General features: G+C 47.3%; 1 protein-coding gene across 4 annotated transcripts in view; it reads right to left on the bottom strand.

The window, feature by feature from the left end:
- Nucleotides 1-296: 296 nt before the first annotated feature.
- BCL2L13 (BCL2 like 13) overlaps nucleotides 297-14803 on the bottom strand; it is a 52748-nt gene continuing 38241 nt past the window's right edge. For all 4 annotated transcript variants that reach the window (XM_055396787.2, XM_055396786.2, XM_088837464.1 and 1 more), the window contains 2 exons: nucleotides 10890-11033; nucleotides 297-1045 (listed from right to left, as the gene is read on the bottom strand). In XM_055396787.2, coding sequence (XP_055252762.1) covers nucleotides 329-1045; nucleotides 10890-11033 — 861 coding nt within the window. In that variant the 3' untranslated portion in view covers nucleotides 297-328. The remainder of the gene's footprint in view (nucleotides 1046-10889; nucleotides 11034-14803) is intronic.

The following is a 14803-nucleotide window of genomic DNA, read 5'->3' as shown; positions in this document are numbered from 1 at the left end:
GGCTGACGGGGGAGGCCACGCACCCTTGGGGGCACAGGCGCTCACGGCCCGGGTTGCCCAGATGCCACAGAATAGGTCGAGGAAGCACTTTACACCCTAGACCCTGAATCTCAGAGGAGCCCAGGCCAGCAGACCGCACATGCAGCCTCTATCTCAAGCCGCCCCTGCCGTGCTGACCCAGCCCCCTCACCCCAGAGCGTTCCGCGGATGTCCAACCAGCTGCGACCCATTCGGATTCAGTTGAGACAACTAACACCTTCCTCCTTGTCTTCTTTCTCCTGGGTCCCGAGTCCTGGCAGCAGGTCACGGTGGACCCCAGGAGGAAAACCTATTTCTTCCGCAGAGCCAGTGCCAACCCGACCGCCACTGCTAGGATGGCCATGGCAGCCGCCCCTCCCAAGAGCAGGAGGGACTTGCCCTCGGGCAGCGGGCCGGCCTTCTCGAGGTCGCCTGGGCGGGGCCCTACCCTGAGCGCCCCCTGCCCTCTGGTGGCCTCTTCCTGGCTCGGCAGGGCTGCGGGGGGCTCCACTGGGGACTTGGGTGGCAGGACCCCCTCCCGCTCCGGTTCAGAAGCTTCTGCTGGGGCTGCTTCTGTCTCCTCTTCACCGAGCTCCACGAACAGTGACGTCGTGGGACTGGCCCTGGGGACGGCCGCCATCAGGGCAGGGGCTGGCGCGGCTGGCTCCCCCACGCCCTCGGGGATCTCCTCCCGCTCTACGTGTACGATGTCAGAGTTGGAGGAGTTGTTCTCGCTCTTCTCTGCGGCCCCGTTGCTATCCAGGCTCTTGACCTCCTCGGGGTCCACCGTGACCTGCTGCCAGGACTCGGGTCCCAGGGACGCTGGCAGGCTCTCCGTGTGCCAGCTCTGGCTGGCGGACAGCGACACGGGCAAGCTCTCGGCCTGCCAGGAGGCCGTGGCCGTGGTGGGCGACTCCGGGGGGCTGACGTGCGTGGAGCCGTCGCTGGGCAGAATGTAGATGTCGTTGCTGTCCTCCGCGGTGCCCGCGGGGCACTCCTCTTCTGACTCCAGGTTAAAGACGGTGCCCTAGAAGAGGAACACGCGGTCAGCACAAGGGAGCTAAAGAAACCTCCGCGAACATACATCAGGGAAAACTCCCTCCTCCTGAGCTGAGCCTGAGGAACAAACACATCATTGAAAATGATGGCGTTTCTGGACTGAAGACGCTCTCGTGCAGACCAATGCAGAGGAGGAGTTTCCAACAAGACAGTTTTCTAAGCACGTCCTCAAAGCTGAATCAGCAGAAAGCTGATGCATATCCCATTCGTCTCCACACATACTTAACACAGTAACTAACACGGTCCAGCAGAGGGAAAAAGCACAGGCAGGCGGCTCGGCTCCAACTCACCACCGGCTCAGCAGACGCCCAGAAACACGGACCAGGGCTGAAGAAGCCTGGAGTGACCAGGGAGGGCTGGCAGTGGACAGAGGGCTCAGAGCCACGCCCTGAATTCTGCTGCAAGGGAGCACTTGGTCACAGATGGAGCCACCCCAACGGGTGGCACAGGCCTCCCGCCCTGGTAGGTTCCCACTGGTAGGAGCCACAGAGAGGCAGCGTGGTGGTGGTCACGAGCTCCAGTCACAGGGAAGAACGGACTCAATTTTGGTTCTTAACAAATTGACTGTCCAGACATGAAGACTGACACAAGTCACGCATTTCACGTGACACCGGCTGCCCTGAGGCAGGGGACACACAGGGACCAGGGGCTTGTGTTGGAGACAGACAGGAGGTCTCGCCGAGCCTGGATGACACCACAGATGGTGACAAGAGGCTGCAGAGCGTATGTGAGCACACTGGTTCCCACTCTGTCAAGGAGAATAATTCTGTTCTCCAGCCAAGACCAGACACGTTCTGGTCAGACATGGTTAACTCCCCAGGTCCTTGTCCTTAGAGTCACATCTGCTGATGCTCTGAGCACCGCTGGGTCTGCAGTCACAGGAGCCGTGGCTCCACTGGGCTTGGAGCAGCCTCATGACGGCCGTTCAAACTGACTCCAGAGGCCCTAGGAGTCAGCATGCTCCCCGAAGGGCACTCCCAGCAAGGGCTGAAAAGAGAACCTCTCACAGCGAAAAAGTGAAAAAAGTGAAAGTCGCTTCAGTTGGGTCCAACTCTTTGTGACCCTATGGACTGTAGTCTGCCAGGCTTCTCTGTCCATGGGATTCTCCAGGCAAGAATATTGGAGTGGGTTGCTATTTCCTTCTCCAGGGGATCGAACCTGGGTATCCTGCATTGCAGGCGGATTCTTTACTAACTGAGCTACTAGGGAAGCCCAAGAGTTGGTTTAAAAAGCAAAAGCAAAACAAAGGAACCATAACAAAAAAGGTAAAAATTTTAATCCTCAGAAAGGAGACTTTTGCTAATTTTTGTTTTTGGCCACTGGGCATGTGGGATCTCAGCTCCCCGACCGGGGTTGAACCTGCACCCACTGAGGTGGAAGCGTGGAGCCCTAACCACTTGACCACCAGGAAAGTTATCCTTAGGTACTATTTTATTTAGGTCTCAAAGCCCAAACAAGTGAAACGTAAATTTCAAAAGTTCTATTATGATGAAATGAGGGAAAGGTTAAACTAAGACAACATTTAGTATAAAGTTACTTTTCTCTTCATTTGTAACGACTCCAAGCTGAGAGTTAAGACCCTTCTGCCGCATGTCTAGAAGACTCCTTCCCCACGCAGCAGTATCAGCAGGGCCATCAGGACCGCAGCTCAGCGAGAGCCAGGGCTCAGCCCCAGCCAGATGCAGCCGCTGCTCCCTGCTGTCCCGGACTCTCTCCCTTACAATTCATTTCTGTATGTGCGTCGTGACGTTTTAATCATGACTCACCAAAAATTGCATGCTTTATGGAAGAAGTTCTAAAGAAAGAACAGATGATCATTGAAACTTTTACTTCTGGTCAGCTAAAGCAAGAATACAAAATGGAGGCCTCTCCCTTGACAGTCCCCATCACTGATGAAGAGCAGGCAGTCTCTGAGAGGGAAGGCACCAGATGGTGAAGCAGGGGTAGTTCTTCACCTACACTCAGCACACCAGCAACTTACATCACTTTCAGCACAAAATACTTGTATCACTGGAAACAGCTGTATCTTTAGTCCCACTGACACAAAAAACACAAAGGAATAAATTCAAGGGCACAAAAATATAGAATTAATTGGGACCCATGAGAGTTTAACAGAGAACTATGTTCTGTTTAAATAGATGGCGCCCAAGAAGTAGGTCCTCGCCCAAGGTCCCTCAGCTGCTGTGAGAATCGGGCACCGGTGTCCTTCTGAAGACTGGACTGAATTCATTTTGCCATCAAAATAAGGAAACTGAAGCACCCGAGGAGGGTGCACACCCGGCCTCAAGTCCGCGGCCAGGCCTGGCTCTGACCAGGCGGCTCTCTTGCGGGGTCCAAGCCCCTGCTTCCCACACTGGTGCTTTTCCTGAGTCTATGGCAAGAAGTAAGCGGAAAACGCTATTCTTGGTGTTTCCATCAAGCAAATACAGAAGGTATGTTCAGCAAATTCTTCACGTAACACGGGAGGTAGAGGAGAAACTGAAGTATCTGAACGGACCACTGCGGAACAGGTGGGTGCGAGTAAACGTGGCTTGGAATCACCGGAGAAGCATCTCGGAGCTGCGCAGCACCCTACCCCGTGTGCGTCCACCGCATTCACTTCCGTTCTAGTCTGGGCCACACAAGTTACAGACTGTCGTGCCACCTCAAGCAGCGTTTCACACACAGGGTCACAGCTGCCGATGAACTGATCCACTGAGGACGCCGGGCAGACTCTCAAGACTACCCTCCCCGGGGAGGTCACTCAGGGACTCACCTCACCTGTCATGTGCCAACCAACCCTTATCACCAAGAAGATAAAACAGACGCCTGCTCCTCTACACTCGGTCAGACAGGGTACTAGCAATCAAAGGTTCTGAGATCACTATTCATCTAAAATAAGGAAACAGAAGGACTTCCTGGCAGTCCAGTGGTTAAGACTCCACACTCCCGAGGCAGGGGGCCCAGGTTCAGTCCCTGATTGGGAACTACAACCCTGCATGCTGCAGCCAAAATAACAAAAAAAAAATAAAACAACTACAAAAACAGGAAAGAAAACAGAGTGTGAGAGAGGTTTATATTAAGGCAACTTTCCACCTTAATATGACGACTAATACTCTCAGAGGGCACGTGTGAACACAGTGCAGTAAACACCCACGCTCACGCAGAAAACGAGCAGACCTGTGAAACACGGAACCCTTACCACACTAAAATCATTCCAGCAGCACAAGCCCGAGCTGACTTTAGATCACAAACTGTACATCACCTCCCACAGTGTGAAAACTCAAACAGATTCTGACCTAAAAGTTCCCAAGTGACAGTCTTCTGATGTCCCTGATTCAAACAAAACCTTTTTGAGGTTTGCAGTTCTTAAAATAGAAATGAGAAGCTTCAAATCAAAGAAAAAAAGACAAAAATTAATTTTATTCAAGCTATTTATTATTATTATAGATTACATTTCCCCCCGTAACCCTTTATGAAATCTTAATCTTTCACAGTGAGGTCTGGTTCACCACACACCGTACAACACCAAGGAGAAGGCTGCCCCACAGTGACCCTCGCGGGGCCGGGAGCCGGGGCAGGCAGTCCCGCTCACATCTGGCTATGCCCTGACCGCTGCCCAGCAAAGTGAGAAACAACACTTGAAGGAACCTTCTATCAGACTTGGGAAGAAGAGGAAAACACACATACTAGAGATGCCTGTGAAAAGCTGATACTTATAACAACGTCATGTGTTCACAGAATACTCATACCATCCACTCCTCCATATTGTAACTGATGAAACAGGCTCAGTGACTTTAAATGAATTCCCCCCAAACTCAGGACTGATGACTGGCAGAGCAGGGCCCCCACACAAATCGTGATTCCAACCTCCACTCCCAGAAGTGCGCTCACACACACGCCCCCACCCTATAGTCCCAGTACAGACCAGCAGTCACTCTCCATGTCTCTCTAGAGAGCTGCTGCCGCTCCATAAGATGTGTGCTCCTGACAGGACCCCAACTAACCCTGCCTCCCCATCCTCTGAACCCGTGCCACCCAGCCCTCCCCATCTGCTCAACCAGACCTGAGCTCACAGGAGGCCTGCTTCACTCAGCACCCAGAAAACCTACCCTGTAACTGAGGAACTAGTGGGGGCTCAGTGAGAACAAAGCCGAAACAAAACCTTCCCAGGGACTCGCAGGTTCCACACAGAAGGGGCTCAGACGTCTCCACTCTGCCCTGAAGTGGGTTAAAAAGCTCAACAACCAGAAATCTCAAGGACTGTGAGAGGAGAGAGGGGATGACACAGGGCCAAGGGCTGCCCTGGGGCTGAAGGAGGCCAGGCGGGCTGGGGTTGGGCAGACGGGGACTGCCAGAGGGAAGCCCCGCAGTTCTGGGAGTCACCCCAGACCCCTGCTGTGGGCGGGTGGGGGCACAGGAGCCCCTCTGAAGCAGCCGAGCACCCCACTCTCCCTGACAAGCTCTGCTGGCAGGGGAAACCAGTTAACCACCGCCTGACCCCAGAGGAGGGAAATGCCCAGCACTGACCCACTCTGCCCACCCGTGCTGTCTAGGGAGAAGGGAAAGAGAGAAACTCCCGTCCAAGTTCGGGGGCAGGGGAGCCCACAGGCTCGCTCACCTGTGAAGCCCTACTCACAGGGCTGTAAACACATTCCCTGATGCCTCACCACATCACCCAGACCTCTGAATGCAGCTCCTTCTACTCGGGATAGCAAGCCTGGCGATCCAGAAAAAATGACGAGGCACAGCAAAAACTGCACACACACACACACACGCCAGAACCAGACATGGTAGGGATGCAGAAGTTATAATCAGGCTCTTTCTGGGGACTTCCCTCATGATTCAGTGGCTAAGACTCTATGCTTCCAAAGCAAGGGGCAAGGGTTTGATCTCCAGTCAGGAAACAAAAGACCCACCTGCCTCATGGCACAGTCAAAACTTAAAAAAAGAAGTAAAAATAAACATCTGTTTTTTAAAAAATGAACCTAGGCACAGACCTTATACCTTTTAAAAACTTTTAACTCAAAATGGATCACAGGGAATTCCCTGGTGGTCCAGTGGTTAGGACTCTGCACTCTCACGGCTGAGGGCCTAGGTTCGATCCTGGCGTCAGAACTAAGATCCCACAAGCCATGTGGTGTGAGCAGGAGCAGAGATGGATCATAGATCTAAACGTAAAACACAAAACTCTTAGAAGATGCCACAGGATAAAAGCTACAAGATCGTGGGCTTGGTGATGACTTTTTAGATACAAGGCACAATCAATGAGAGAAGTCAATGAAAAGCTAGACTACTGAAGAGATAATTCTGAGAATGAGAAGAAAAGGCACAGACTTGAAGAAAATATTTGCCAAAGACACATCCAGTAAGGACTGTTACCTAAAACGACACGAAGAACTCTTAAAATTCAGCATTAGGAAAATAAACAACCAATTTTAAAAATGAGCCTTGGACTTCACTAGTGGTCCAGTGGTTAAGACTCCACTTCCAATGCAGGGGATGTGGGTTCAATCCCTGGTCAGGGAACGAAGGCCCCACATGCCACTTGGCAAGTATTTAGTGCTAATACAGATAGGGGGAAACTCAAATGCATATTACTAAGTGAAAAAAGACAATCTCAAAAGGCTACATACTTTATGTCTTCCAACTATATGATCTTCTAGAAAAGCAAAACTACGGAGAAAATTAAAAGGTCAGTGGTTGCCAGAGTTCGGAGAGAGGGAGGGACACACAGGGGATGCCCAGAGGATTTCTAGGGCAATGAAATTAGGACTGGTCGGACACACGTCACTATAAATTCATCCCAACCCATATAATGCATAGCCAGCATCACCAAGAGGTCTGGACCCTACTGTAAACTGCGGACTCAGGGGGATGCTGGCGTGCCTCTCAACAAGTGTAATGGAGGCTCCATCTGGCTGGGAATGCCAATGGGGGGCTCGCATGCGTGGAAGCAGGGAGTTGATGTGAAATCTCTGCAACTTCTGGTAAACATTTCCATAAACCTAAAACTGTTCTAAAACCTCTCAATACAGTACAATGGAAAACCATCTCAAACACAATACAATGGGGGGGAAAAAAAACACATGAAGACAAAATATTCATAAAACAAGACCTAGGACAAGCAAAACTCCCTGCAGACCTCCAAAGATGTTTATCCCAGCCATTTCTTTCTATAATTCAGACAACAAAGAATCACTTTTCTTTCTGCAAACCTCTTAAGACCAACACCTGCCTTACAACTCACTACAGAGGGCCACCCCACCGACTATAGCTCACTACACAGGGCCACCCTACTCACCCCAAGTCACTGCCTCTCCTGCAGGTTCGAGAAGCCAGCTCCACTTCAGGAGCTCACGTTCAAGTGGCTGAAGACAGACACAGCCGGGGAAGTCATATGACAGACCTTATGTAACAGACACGCACCACCACGTGGCCAGTGATCCTCCCCCGGCCCGGCGTTGTTAAGACCTGTCAATGCATGTTCCACACAAAGTGCCTGGAAGGAGATGCGTGCTGACACTTTCTGTCAGAGGATGCGTTTTCACCGATTAGCCAGAAAAGCATGCTCTTGGTTTTAAATACAAAAACACAGGGTGCTCAAATTAACAGTGTGAAATACAGCTTGGGCACTCACATTTAGAAAGGAAAACACATTTTAAATATTAACAAACTAGTTACTCAAATATCTGCTCTATTTTAAGTACAGATTTTAAGTTGAATAAAATACTTTATAACAAATTATAATTACCACCAAAGTTTGAGGCACTCCATCACAAAGAAACAGAACATTGAGAAGGGAATAAACAATGCCCCCTCTACACTCCTCCTCCTTCATCACAGAGCACCATCCAGGCTAGGAAGGTCCCTGGGGGAGCCACCCACAGGCAGCAGCAACGACAACAGGAGGGCACTGGGAACCCAAGGCTGGAGCAGGCCGTCCTGCCTCTGCCCACAACAGTCACGGGGAGGGCTCTCCTGGAGGCAGTGTCAGGAGAGGCAGCTGTCACAGTGACAGCCCTGCCCCCAAGGAGATAGCAGTAACTGTGTTTGCCCTGAAAACCATGCCAGCAGAGACCCACTCCCACAAGGGGAGGCCATACAAGGAGGGAGGGAAGGCGATGCTCTGAAGACACATGCCAACAGTATCTGATCCCTCCCCCGCCCGCCCCACCGCAACAGCTCCATCCAAGGAGCCTGAACACCCACGTCTTTACAAAGGAAGGAGAGGGAGCCGTGAACAAAGTGGGCACCGTCTCTGCAGAATCTCTCAAGATGTCCCCCTCTTCCCTCCTGGCGTCTGCGTCAGGGCTGGGCATCTACACTGGGGCTGTTCCTACAGCATCCACCCAGGGACAGGAAACCTCCTGGTGAAGACAGGAGGGTCTTGTCACAAAAGTCTCTTTGAACCCAAGACCACTGTCAGCATGACCTAACCGACCTGACCTACCATCTACTTTGATGGTGCAAATTCCAGTGAGCTCAAATTCAGTATTTCATTCAAACTCCGAGAAGCATTTTACTAACCTCATTCCCTTTTCAGCCTGTTAGACACTCTGAATGCTAAAAGGTTATCTGATAATATGAAGGAATTATTTTTAATTTTTTTGTGATGCAATAATGGTATTGTAATGTAAAATTTTAAAAGAACCTTTATCTTTAGAGATACACAGTGAAACCTTTGCAGAGAAAATTATAGGATGCCTGGATTTCGCTTCAAAATAATTAAGACGGGAAGTGATTAGGCTATGACTGAAGCATGACTGGCAACAAGTTAAAGGTTTAGAGGACTAAGTCATGGGGTTCATTACATGCACTTCTCTGTTTTCACACATACTCAGAATTCTCCAAAAGAAAACTCTTTTTATAAAGGTAAGTAGTGTAAGGGACTTCCCTGGTGGCCCAGTGGTTAAGAATCCACCGTGCAGTGCAGGGGATGTGGGTTTGATCCCTGGTGGGGGAACTAAGATCCCACATGCCACGGAGCAAGTAAGCCCGTGCATGGCAACTAGAGTCCCTGTGCCTACACGAATGATCACGCATGACTAAAAAAAGACCCAGCAACTCAGATCTGACATAGCCAGAGACCCAAGGGAGTGACCAGAGACTGACAAGAAAAACAGACCTTCCCCCAGAGAAAATACCAGGTGGTTGTGAAGAAATGTCATGGGAAGCAAGGCACAGATAATCCAAACCTCACACAAGCGGTTCCAGAGTACAGGGAAAAAAGGAGACATTCTTTCCAACTGCAAATTCTTTTATGAAGCCTTAAAACTGAAACACAAGGAAAGCTACAGACAGACCTCACTCATGGAGTCTGATACAACATGAGACTGACACGTTAAAGGCACTCACATTAATATCACATTAATATCAGGAAGAGGACAAGGATGGGTTAACACCAATGCTGTTAATACTGTGCTGGAGGTCCTGGTTAGTACAGTGCCTTTTTTAAAAAAAGACAGACTCAAACAAACAAAAAAAAACCTGACATTATTCACACATGGTGCAATTTTCTATGTAGAAAACCCAAAGGAACCCAAAGATAGAATCGTAAGATAGCTGAGCACATGTGCTGGACAGAAAATCAATATGGAAAAATTAATTTGACAAAGGAGCCGTAGTTATGTAAGATGCTAACATGTGGGAAACTGGGGGAAGGGGATGCGGGATTGCTTTACCTTTGTAACTTGTAAATTTACAATTATTCCTAAATAATCTTATTTTAATAAATAATTTTTAAAATTAGTAAGTCTGACAATAGCAAGTGTTACAGAAGAGATAGAACAACAAAAATTCTCACATTAAAAAAATTTTCACAAGCTGCTGACAGAGGACAATTTGGAAAATACTGTGAAAACTGTTGGGCATTGTCTTGCAACTCAGAACATGTGTACACTCCTGGAACCAGAAATTCCTCCCCAGGCGTATGGCCAGAGGCACTCCTGCACACGTGCCTGACAGTGTGCCAAACAGCAATGCTTCCAACAGCTAAAAAGTGGACCTGTCCACTGGCAAGACTGTCGTTAAATAAACTACTGATAGACTGTGATATATTTAAAAAACCAAACGCCACCGACACGTGGACTCAGATCAGGCATTCGCAAAGGGAACCATCAAGGGTGAGGACTGGTGTGGAGATGGGAGAATCACAGCCATGACAGAGGCCTTAGCCTCAGCACACAGACTGACTCGGATCTGCACCCTGAAAACTTCTCATGGGGAGGAGGGAGATGATAAAGATAAAAATGTCTACAAAGGATCCTCAGGAGGGTGATAATGGAGAAAAAGTTGAGAAACAATGACCTAGGTAAATCTCAAGAATGTAACAGTGAATGAAAAAAGCAAGTTACAGAGGAATACATATGACACTATTTACATAAAGTCCAAACAAAATAATACAATCTCTAGGGATACATGTGTATTGAAGCTACAATCCAGAACAGGGGCTGCCCCTGTATGTGGAAACCCAGGGGCAACGAGGAGACCCCGAGCGCCGGCTGTGCTCCTCCCTTCCACTGGGACGGCAAATACCCAGGTGCTCGTTCACTACTCCTCGCCCCTTAGTTATTCCTGTGCTCTGTGCTAGTATGAAATGTTTCACAAACACTTAAAAATACCACACATACACTCAGAAGTATTGCAAAATCTCAGTAGATTAAATTCAACTGCATGAATAGCCTTTCCATTGATCACCATTCAATCACAATATTAATACTGAATGATAATACTAATGAATTTAACCTAGGCTTAAAAACAGCCATGAAAGACTTAATTTTTTTTTCTTAAAAAATTTAGAACAACCACAACAACAACTTGCAGGCACGTACCCAGCCACCCTGCTGGATGATGTACTCAGCCGCGTGGTCCTCCAGGAACGTCACGCCGAACTGCAGCAGCGCGCCCAGTGGCTCCTGGCCACGTTTCGTCAGCTCCAGAAGCATTTGTCGTAGCAAAATCAGAGGCACCAAAATCTTCAACACAAAGATGAGGGAGTAAAACACAAACTAAAATTCTTACAGGTCATTCTACATGTTCAACTACTAGAAAATACATTTTGGTGCATCACTACGGAATTCCCTTTTTATTATAATAAACAGTGACCTCAACTTGAATTTTGGAGAAAACTGCATGTACGTTTTATACCACAGGGTGGTAGAAATGTTATTATATGAAAACAACCAGGTCTCCTTGTGTGCGCACATGCATGTGTATGTGTAATTACATACGTACAGGAAATTCACTGAGGCATTATAACAGCTAAAGACTGGAAATGACCCAACAGGCACTGTCAAATTTTGGTCATCCAGAAAAATATCAAGAAGCTGTTAAAATGAATTAGACTGTGCACTGCCCAACTGCCAAGATTTATTTTCAGTGAAAAAAGATAAAGCAGGGTATGTACAATGATGGTACCATTTGTGTGAACACTGTAGAACCCTATAGTATTTTTGGAAAACAGCTAAGAAACTGCCGACAGCGGCAGCCTAAGGAGAGAGCAGTGGTGGCACGGTGGGAACGCACTTTCAAATGTGCGTCTTTTGTACCTGGTGCCCGTTGTCCTTGTCCTTTTATGAACTAATTGAACACAACACGTTCAAAGTCATGAACCATTGTACACAAATCATCAAAACCCAGAGCTGTTAGTATCACTCCTAATAACTTCATGGCTCAGTACTAAAAAGACATTAAAATTTATGACAGAGACTAACTAGAGTCCCTTTCCTTCCCCCAAACCCCCTGCATACTGAAGAGAACTAAGTACTTTCAGTTAACCATCTGCCTGAAATCCTTCTGTCTACAACAAAAAGGACTGCCAAAGGAAATGAAAGCAGTTTCCTGTCACTGACCTGCCAAGGTCATAGCTGAGGGATTACAATATATTTCTGAAGAGGACAAACAGAAAAGACGATGAGTTTATATCCTTACTAATATTCTTTGGGGTGTTTTTTTTTTTTTTTAAAGTAAAAGTGGCTCTGAGGGGATCTCTATTAAAAAGTCTGAAAGAAAACTGTGACAAGCACACATCTTTCCTTTTTGGTACTCTAAAAGAACTCTAGCCCCAAGTGCAGTCAAAACCGCTTCTGAGCACCAGCAGAGGGGCACAGGGTTGCAGACAGGACTCCACGAAGCTTTCTGCACAAGCAGACACCTGCAGTACTTCTGAAAAGAGGAACACAGCTGCTCATCCAGCTCTGTATTCAGTCTCAGCTGGGGCAGGGAGGGGAGCTGTGAACCAGCCCAGCAGACACACCACACCAACCCCTAGGGCCTGGGGCCCTCCATGCCTCAAAACATTCTCATTTCCCACAGTAACGTACTACATGCAAAGTCTTAAAGTTATTCACTTTTAAGCTCTATTGCCTCTCAGAACTGAGCTGCAAACGTTTCAGACTTGCCATATAGAATAGTACTCTTAATTGTTCAAAATTCACCTCCTTCACGTATCAAGCGTAGCTGCCCTAGTTTTATGATATAATAATCTAGAGATAAGCCTGTAATCCTCAGTGTCTTAACTTTAGTCCTTAACCGTATTCCCTCTGATTCACTATTACTTTTTACACTGAAATCTAACCTTCTAGTCCGTTCTTCATATAGCAACTGCTCCACCACTTTCATCACTTAAGTTACTCTTTCCTGAATCTTCTCCATTGCAATTACATACTCCTTGAAATGCAGTGAGTGCAAACGCTTCCTTTTATAAGACTGGCATCTTCTACTTGGTCGATGACACTCTCACAGTTTGTAACTTAGATCGTCTTTGTACAGTCATACCCACTGCCCTCTAACTGCTGTGGTCACAAAGCTTCATGGGTGTTTCTACAACTGTTTCCATCAATTTCACATTTCACTACTCACAAGAGTTCTGTATCATCTGTACACCTAATGGGACAGCAAGGAGATCAAACCAGTCAATTCTAAGGGAAATCAACCCTGAACACTCATTGGAAGAACTGATGCTGAAGCTGAATCTCCAATACTTTGGCCACCTGATGCGAAGAGCTGGCTCACTGGAAAAGGCCCTGATGCTGGGAAAGACTGAGGGCAAGAGGAGAAGAGGGCAGAGAAGATGAGATGGTTGGATGGCATCACCGACTCAATGGTCATGAACCTGGCCAAACTCCGGGAGACGGTTAGGGACAGGGAGGCCTGGCAAATGCTATTCATGAGCTTTGTTTGGATCTCAATTCTCAAATGAGCTTAGGAAAATATCTTCATGAAACTGGGAAGACGTGATACTAAACAGGCTGTCTGATGAGATTCAAATTACTGCTAATAATTGAGGTGTTGGAAATACACACTAATGGATCTACAGGGTGTGCATCAAGATAATCCAGGGGAGAGTGGGGAACAGATGAACAAGACCAGACACAGACTGACAACTGCTGAGGCTAAGGGACGGGCGCAAGTCTAATACACTATGTGCTCCCCTCTCTGTACACCTGACGTTTCAGTGAAAGATTTTAAAGATGGGTGATGTAATATGCACTAAAAATCAACCAAGGCAAATGAACTTTTCCTTGCTATTGTGCTTCCACAGTCTACTTGTTACCATGTGAGCACCAGGCACTAAACACTCTAGCTTTTCTCTTTGATGGTCGTTTTCTTCTTTTCCTATAAGCAGATAAGTTCATAGAAAAAACCAGTCGCCATGAGGGATAATAAAGAATAACCTATAGTTCTGAGATAACTACTATGGATTATTTAATATTCTGGCATACATTCCAATTATTTTTCTCAGCATATACATTCTATACAGCCTACATTTACACACATACTTTTGAAAAAATCATTCTATTAATATGGGTTTGTGACCAGCTTTTTTCCTCCAGTTAACTTTGATTTAAAGAGCATTTTACCAAGATGCTTTTACAATCTTTACTCAGATGAACTGACATTCAGCTTGGAAACTGGGCATGCTTTGTGGATACTTTTTCATTTGTGCCTCACTCACCTACCAGACAGCCACTTCATATAGTGATGTTACATCAAAATTTTGCAAATACTCGTACAAAATATAAAATACGGGCTAAATGCTTAAATTAGCCAATGTGATTTTGATTGGGGTTGAAGGAGGCATTTCAGCTACTTATCAGGATAAGCTGGGTTCTTTTCTGTCCCAAGGGACTCAGAGAGCAGGGCTGGACTCTGCAGAGCAGGTCCTATTCCAGTGGGCCTCATTTGCACGAAGGCTCAAGCCTCGTAGAGTCTGGCCTGTGGTTCAGGTGAGGGACTGAAATGAAGCAGGGAATGGGGTGGTGGGAAAAAAGGATGGGTGAAGAGGGAACGTGAAGACTGGGGTTACTTTCATTTTTTTGGATAACCATAGGATGGGGAAAGGGAGACACACAAGAGTTGACTATAACAATCTTAGACAAGGGCGAGAGGAGAAAAACGTATAATAGGGGACAAGGCTAGTGATATTAGGGATCTCAACTATTTGTTGTTGGATATACAAAGAAATACATCATAACCAAACTCACTTTTATTTATAAAATCTATTTCAAATGTTCCTAAGAGAGGTTTGCTTTATTCCATAAAGTAAGTGAAACAGATATTCTAACAACTCTTTCACAGTAGTAACATAATAAAACCCTGTAACAGTGACTGTTTGGGAACAAGGCTCCATGTGTCAAATCCAACACAACAGCCACTGTCTGCAGAGTGCTCCCTGCGGTGCCAGACAATGTGGTGCCACTCAACACACATGATGCCTTTCACTTCTATTAACACTCCTGAGGTA

The sequence above is a fragment of the Moschus berezovskii genome, chromosome 6 (assembly GCF_049115385.1).
Source record: "Moschus berezovskii isolate FMDL1 chromosome 6, NW_MosBer_1.0, whole genome shotgun sequence".
NCBI lineage: Eukaryota > Metazoa > Chordata > Mammalia > Artiodactyla > Moschidae > Moschus > Moschus berezovskii.
The sequence above is the reverse complement of the archived record's forward strand: the minus strand, read 5'-3'. Positions and strand labels throughout refer to the sequence as shown.